The sequence below is a fragment of the Mirounga leonina genome, unplaced genomic scaffold (genome assembly GCF_011800145.1).
Source record: "Mirounga leonina isolate KUSES-001 unplaced genomic scaffold, KU_Mleo_1.0 Mir_152, whole genome shotgun sequence".
Taxonomy (NCBI): domain Eukaryota; kingdom Metazoa; phylum Chordata; class Mammalia; order Carnivora; family Phocidae; genus Mirounga; species Mirounga leonina.
The window spans coordinates 1,859,059-1,866,719 of record NW_023270380.1 but is presented as its reverse complement, the minus strand read 5'-3'; the positions used below and the strand labels follow the sequence as shown (position 1 = coordinate 1,866,719).

Sequence of the window (7,661 nt, the reverse complement as noted above, 5' to 3'; positions counted from 1 at the left end):
TGGTTGGGGTGTGGGCTCTGGATTGGTTGGCTTGTATATGAAAAGCACACTTGCAGGCAAGCTGTTTGCTACTTCCGGGAATTGACTAGCTTTGGGAAGGGCAATCCCTCCAGGGTTAGCAAGCCCTCAAGATATCAAATATCAAATACAGAAACTAGAAAACATTGTTATTGCATGATGCTCCTATTGCTGGGTGAGATCAGGGAAGGGTTGGGAATTGAGAAGAGATCATGTTGCCCCAGCATCTTTAGCCAGGGGACAGGAATCTGATGAAGTTTCACTTCTAACTTGATCTTCATCCCAACCATTGTGCCCCCTTCTCTCTCTGCACACCCCTCCATTCCACCTCACCTGCCACAAGTACATAAATAAGAAAATGAGACCTAACATTTACTGAGGCAATATCACGTTATTTCCTATTATTCCAATTTGGTGGGATTTTCCTATTCAGTGTCAAGGAGCTAAAACAAGGCTTCTCCACTCTGTTCTTCCCCAGCATGGTAGAAATTAATGCAATCCAGTCTGACCTGAATCTGGGCTACCGAGAAGAAAAGCATTGCACCTGACTTTTCTGACCCAAAGCTTTAGACACAAAGGATGTCTGGACTGGACAGACACTGTCTTAGTTACCACCTCTTGGAGGAGGAAATAGGGATTTTCATGTTGTTCCACTCTTACAAGTAAGCATCCAGAATTCCCCCAAGGTTTGCCCCCCAATAAGGAAACACACCTAAGATGAAGAAAATACTTAATTATGACATCACAACTTTCTGTTCTCATCTCAGGCCCCAACACATTTATAGAAACATTGTCCTGTATAGGATGTTCGAGTGTAATGATTGACATTCCACTGAAGCCAGGGCTCTGTGCACTGAGTTACACTTTGGATAATTAGTACTGGGAAGAGGTGGGGAAGGTGGGCGGAGAAATTGCTAACGATGCCTGAACCTGAGCTTAAGGCACAGGTGGTAACCTCAGCCCCTCTTAGGGCAGGGATTGTACAAAGAAGGAGCATAAAATCAGAGATCATAGCTGAGTCCATTTCATTCTTCCAAGATCAGGATGGTGGGGCAGGGGGAGGAGAAGGTTGGATAATGGGAGGAGAGCTCTACACCAAGAAACGTTCTGAAGTTCATGGTCCAAAAGTCAAGACTCGGCCGGACAGACTGCATCCTTGCTGCGGAAGCCTCAGATGTTCATTGTCAAGTTGATGAACTGGGAACAAAAAGACAGAGAGAGAAAGTGAAGAGTTGGTTATCCCTCTACTCCCCTACCAGCCCTGGTTGGTTTGTGTCACAGCAGTTCCGCCATCCAATCATCTTGCCTTTGAATATGGACTTCCACTTCAACATGAAATATTTTTAAAATGTGAATTCCCAACACTTTCAGTTTTCCAGAGGTCCTGAGATCTTTCTGAGTTAGTTCAAGTCAAGTGCAGAGAGAGAGAGAGAAATGTGCTTTCTCCCTGGCAAAGAAGAGAGCCTTCCTGAGGCACCTCAGGCAGGGCAATATGAAGTGCCTTTTCCTCTTTGATGAGGGGTCCCCTGACGGTTAGGACAGAGGTGGTCCATCAGGAAGAGGCTGCAGGCTCAGCATCTGGGGCTCTTTACAAGTGAACTGGTGAAGTTGCATGCAGTTCCTTCTCTAGCCTGAGGGCATCCTGCCTCTTCCTCCCCTTGCCCCCTGCTTTCTTATCACAGCATGGTCACGGGGAAACACAATTATGTGGGATGGTTTCTTCTCTCTTCTCTGCCCCATTTCCTGGACACAGCGTATGCCAAGGTCAGGGTCAGGGAAGGCAGCTGGGTGAAGGAAGACACACAGACTCTTCTAGCAGAGTAACTGTAGGTGGGGCAAGGATCCGATTGTTACCTAGGTGGATGACAGGGGGCTCTTGAACTTGGCTGCATACTGGACTCATGGGGGAATTTTAAAAATATCAATGCTTGGGCCCCACCCCGAGAGATTTGGACTTAATTGGTTTGGGTCATGGCCAAGCCATTGGGATTTTAAAATCTCCCTAGGTGATCCTACTGTGCAGCCAGAGTTGAGGGTGATGGGCTCGAAGGGAGAAAGAGGGAGAAGACTCGAAGATTTGTCCTGTTGTCTTAGAGATGGACAACTGTGGGCGGGGCAGGAGCTCACACCAGATGACTTGGGTCTGTTGAGGGGAGGGTGGACAGGATAGAGAGCTCATTCCAGCCCCCCCGCCCACGGACACTTGGTTTGAAAGTGACCCCTTGACTCTGAGGCAATAGAACGCTTCCTCCACGCTTCTGGTACGTTCGTTGAAGACTTTGGGAGAGAGTGTTGAGTACCAAACCTGCCCACTCACCCCTGCACTCTGGACAGGTGGCCACTGTCCTTTCTTCATGCTTAATAGTGGCCAAATATTGATGTAATTGAGAAATCTGGGTCTAGGGGTCCCTCTTGTTTTCATAAGGGGCCAGTTGGATTATGCACATCTTTTTCTGGAACCCCCCAGGTGTTTTATATGGTTATCGGTCAGAGGAGTTATATTTATTGTGTTGTGTGCTTTGAAGTTTAGAGAGAATACTAGAAAAGGAAAATGCCCAGTGTCTGTCCTCAGGGAAATCACAGTGTATCCAGGGATCGGAGATACACACAGAACATTGGTGATAAGGGGACACAATAAGTGGCCAAATTACATGATATTTTTTTAGACACCAAACTTTTGATGTAAGATTAAGGCCTGATCTCTCTGCAGATGGGGAAACTGAGGCGCAGAGCGGGTGAACTGATCAAAATCAAAGCACAGAAGGGGATGTTCCATCCCATTTAATACACACTGTCATCACCTTCTTTATCTTGATAGTCATTAAAGTGGAACACAAATCCAAAGTTGCTACTGAATTTGGAAATGAGCCAGTGTTTGTGGTGTGAATGTGGAAGAGGGTGGGGAGGGGAAAGAGCTCAGAGACGGGAAGGAGGTTCGGGCTGCTGGCTTTGCTACTGTTAGGTCCAAGGGAAAGCAAAGCTGGACAGGAAGACACGGGGGAAGAAAGGAGAAAAATGGGCAATAGAAATCACGGGAACAGGGCACCTGGGTGGCTCAGTCGGTTAAGCATCTGCCTTCGGCTCAGGTCATGATCCCAGGGTCCTGGGATCGAGCCCCGCATCGGGCTCCCTGCTCCGCGGGAAGCCTGCTTCTCCCTCTCCCACTCCCCCCTGCTTGTGTTCCCTCTCTCACTGTGTCTCTCTCTGTCAAAATAAATAAATAAAATCTTTAAAAGAAAAAAAAGAAAGAAATCATGGGAACCAGTGAAGGGAGGCATTCTATAGTTTCCTCCCTGCCTTTGGGTAGGAGAATGTCTAACCAGCATTCTCAAACTTTAGTATGTGTAGGAATCACTGGAGATCCTCCTAAAACAAGATCTGATTCAGCAGGTCCAGGGTGGGGCTTGGTACTCTGCCTTTCTTGCTTGTGTAATTTTTTATTGTCTTCATTTTACTGACATATAATTGACATTAACACTGTGTAAGTGTTATATATGTATTTACATATTGCAATGTGATTAGCTAACACCTCTTTCAGGTCACATGATTATAATTTCTTTTTTGTGTTTGGCTAGGACAATTAAGACGTAGTCTCTTAGCAACTCTGAAGTTTATAACAGTTTTGTGGGCTATAATCACTATGTGGCACTCTGCATTTCTAACAGCTCCCCTAGGTGATGCGCACGCCGCTGGTCTGCGGACCGCACTCTAGGCAGTGGGGACAGGACGGTCCACACCTGGGACACCTCTTCGAAGCCTCTGAGACTCTGATCCAGGCTCTTCCCTCCATCATTTTTGCTGTGGTTAGCCCTGTAACTGGCAAAAGTTGTGTCTTTCTCAGGGTTTTTGAGGTGAGTGCAAACATGTGCATACATGCATGTGCATGCACACCCCCCCCCAAGAATCATGAGACCCACAGGACAACATGCGCAAGGGAAGCTAGAAGGCAGGCAGGCTGAGGAACCCATACAGCAGAAGGAAGAGAAGAAGAAGGCAGGGTTTACTTGCTCACTCTGTTCCAGGTGATTAATCATTTTATGCCTCAGTTTCCACTTCTGCCAAATGAGGATTCTGTTAATCCTTAGCTCACAGGACTATTGTAACGACTGCATTGGCTGCTAACTGACTAGTACCTAAAAAATATTAGCAGTTTCATTGTTGTTATTACGCCCATGGCTAAGTGTGACCTTCACGTGCATTCAGCAAACATTTATAGAGCGGGGGCTCTGCCTAGCCCTGGCTGGATCATACCTCGTTTATGTTGAGATGAATGAACTCCTTGTCCTTGTCCTTCGTACTGAGAGCCTGGAACACCCCTAACAGGAGAGACACGAGAAAGGCATCATTGTGGGGACAGTTCCTTCAACAGGTTTCTTTCTTTCCTAGTGACCTTGGGGCCTGCAGGGCAGTCCGTGGAGGAGCTGCTCCATCTGGTGGTAAGCAAGGATCTTCTGGAATGGCAGGCCAGACTCAGGCCAACTGCACAGGGATTTCTGTCACACGGTGGAGGCTCTTGAATTCCTGGGATGGCAGAGCTGGTGGCCTTAGCATTGGGTGGCACGTGCTGTCCTCTACAATATGCCGGTCAGCTGGCCAGCTCCTGGACCCCAAACATCTCCCCTGTGCTAACTTTTTGGGGAGCTACAGGTCCTTCGTAATCCACGGGCCTTCTCCCCAGAGAAAAAGCTCATGTACATGAAGTTTTGCATAAGTCTTGAAAGCCGTTCAATCTCTACGAGTCCCTAAGGAGAAGGTGAGCATTGTAGGTGCCCGCACATGTAGGAGGAGCAGGGGGAGGACGGAGAGCTGGCTGATCTGGACGTCTCAGCTAACGCACTAAAAACTACTTTCCTCTCTGGGCCTCAGTCTCCCCTTTTAATCGAAGTGGCCAAGCCAGTCAAGTCTGGCTTCCCCTAAGAGTCTCCCAGGAACTTTAAAAATATAACAAAAAGGGAGGGGACTGTCATAGAACAAAAGAGACAGAACCCAACAGCCAAGTGCAGTGAGTAGATCCCTAGACAAGCAAGCAAACGTGGAAAGAGGACCTGGCAAAGTTCAGCATGGGCCAGGTCTTAGATGATGTTGAGGGCTCACTGAGAAGTGTGTTGGGGGTACAGACAGCATGAGCACTGTGCTGAAAACAAGCCTACCTGTTAGAGATATTTACAGAGGGAAGGACTGAATTTCTGAGCTCTGTTATCAAATAATTCAAAAAAAGTATATGTTAGAAGAACATATGAAAGATTAGCAGGATGATTGTTGAGGCTGGTGTAAGGCGCTGGAACCATCTGGGGGATTTTTATAAACAGCGATGCTGCGTGCCACCCCCTGGATTCTAATTAATTGGCCTCCTGTGCAGCCTGGTTATCACAAAACATTTTTTCCTTTGAATCCCCTTCCCCTATTTTGCCCACCCCCCCAACCCCAGGTCATCGAAATTTTTTAAAGCTACCGGAGGGGTTGTAATGTGTGGTAAAGTTTAGGAACCCTGGTGTGGGGCCCATGGGGACTGATTATTATTCCTTATATTCAAGTGTCTGATTAAAAATTTTGAGAATTAAAAGTTTGAATAATCCTGGGGTAAAGCCCTAGCCTTGGTATTTTAAAAAGTTCTCCAGGTGGTGGATCTAAGGAGAGGATCCTGGAGTAGGATGGTGTTAAGCCCAAAGTGCCTTCTCCCTAATATTCCTCGATTTTGTAAGAACAAGCTGAGAACACCCTGCTGGGAAGGATCAGGCTGAGAGGATTTAGAAAGGACAGGGGCAGCTGAGAGAAGAGAAGCTACCAAATCTCATTCTTTTTAGGTCCGTTTTGACCACTGTGTAATTCTAGTAAGTGACTACCTTTCAGGGGGGCCTTTCTAAAACGCACCTCTTACTAGCTAGTGGTAACCACCTAGAGAAAGCCCAGCCTCCTGGCTTGGCGTGCAAGGCCCTTCAGCACCTGCTTGCCTCTCTCAAGTCATAATGAGCAGCCCACCCATAAGCCTCACTTGTCCCCTAAGTGCGGTTTTCCCGGGGATTACAGCCTGGGGACAGGTAATCACATGTAGAACACAAGTGTCACAAAAGAAGCAAAGGGACCTCTGGCACTGTAGACCCGAGGATCACAGGCCTTGCCTTGGTTTAGCAAGTCTTTGAGGTCACCTAGCAAACATCCTTTAGAAAATGCCAAGCAGGACAGGTCCATACTTCATGGGGCCCAGTGCAGAATGGAAATGTGGGAGCCTTTGTTAAAAAATGATGAAGATTCAAGATGGTGACACTGAAGCGTGAAACCAAGCATGGGCATCCTCAGGTGTGCAGGGCGCTGGGCACCGACACATTTCTCTCCCCCGCCCCCAATCATGGTGGCCACCCTGGTGCTGGGTTCCAGGCCCCTGGATGCGCTTCGTTCAGCTTCAACTTGGTGACAGTGTGATCACAAACTGCACGCTCTAAGGATCCCTACACATAATTTCTCTCTCTCTTCTTGGGGTAACACATCTTGTTTGGGAAAACCAGGTCAGCATCTAGGGCTTAAAAAACACAAAGGTAGGGGCGCCTGGGTGGCTCAGTTGGTTAAGCAACTGCCTTCAGCTCAGGTCATGATCCTGGAGTCCCTGGATCGAGTCCCGCATCGGGCTCCCTGCTCGGCAGGGAGTCTGCTTCTCCCTCTGATCCTCCCCCTCTCATGCTCTCTGTCTCCCATTCTCTCTCTCAGATAAATAAATAAAAAATCTTTAAAAAACAAACAAACAAACAAAAAAAACCACAAAGGTAGGGTGGAGGGAGGGGAACAGAGGAGGAAAGAGAAGACGAGGGAGAGAGAGAGACTCCTCTGATTCTATGGGCTATGATGGATTTGACCCCGGATCAGACCTTCCCTCAGATAGGAGGCGGAACCCACCCCCCCTGCAAGGACACGCGGAGGATGACTCAGCAAGCGGAGTGGCCCGAACCCAGAGGCCGTGGATGAGAAGATTCTTAAGGACGGCCCGGCAAAGAAGACTCCCCCACCCCCACCCCTCATCTAACCACGCACATGGCAGAGATCACACGACAGAGCCTCTTGTCGCCAGGATTTATGGCTGGCTGGCTGTCACCCACTCTTGGAAGGGAACTGAGGGGACGGGGACCCCCCTCGGGACCCAGGGGGCGCAGCCCCACCAGCCACTCACGGCTCGCATTCTCCAGCCGGACAAGGCAGTTGAGGAAGTCATCGAAGCCGAGCTGGAGCCCCTCGTCCGCGTACCTGAGGACGATCAGCTGCAGGAGGTGATGGCTCAGCTGGAAGCCTGTGGGGCCGGGGAGGAGATACAGAACTGGTCCTGGCTGGGCCCCATGGGGCGCACCTTTGGGGCACATCCAGTCAGCAGGTGGGCTCCCCGTCCTCAGCGTGGATGCAGCGTGACAGTGTGCGTCTCCATCAGGAGGGATGCTGGTGGACTTGTGAGGTCATGCTCTTGGTTTTTTAATGATTTTTTTTTTAAGATTTTATTTATTTATTCATGAGAGACAGAGAGAGAGACAGAGGCAGAGGGAGAAGCAGGCTCCCCGCGGAGCAGGGAGCCCGATGCGGGGCTCGATCCCAGGACCCTGGGATCATGACCTGAGCCGAAGGCAGACGCTTAACTGACTGAGCCACCCAGGCGTCCCATGCTC

The 7,661-nt window shown here is 49.0% G+C and overlaps 1 protein-coding gene across 3 annotated transcripts in view; it reads right to left on the bottom strand.

Annotated features, from left to right (window-relative positions):
- Positions 1 to 1,188: 1,188 nt before the first annotated feature.
- The window catches only part of CAPN9 (calpain 9), a 42,297-nt gene continuing 35,824 nt past the window's right edge, over positions 1,189 to 7,661 (bottom strand). For all 3 annotated transcript variants that reach the window (XM_035008371.1, XM_035008372.1, XM_035008373.1), the window contains 3 exons: positions 7,178 to 7,294; positions 4,270 to 4,334; positions 1,189 to 1,215 (listed from right to left, as the gene is read on the bottom strand). In XM_035008371.1, coding sequence (XP_034864262.1) covers positions 1,189 to 1,215; positions 4,270 to 4,334; positions 7,178 to 7,294 — 209 coding nt within the window. The remainder of the gene's footprint in view (positions 1,216 to 4,269; positions 4,335 to 7,177; positions 7,295 to 7,661) is intronic.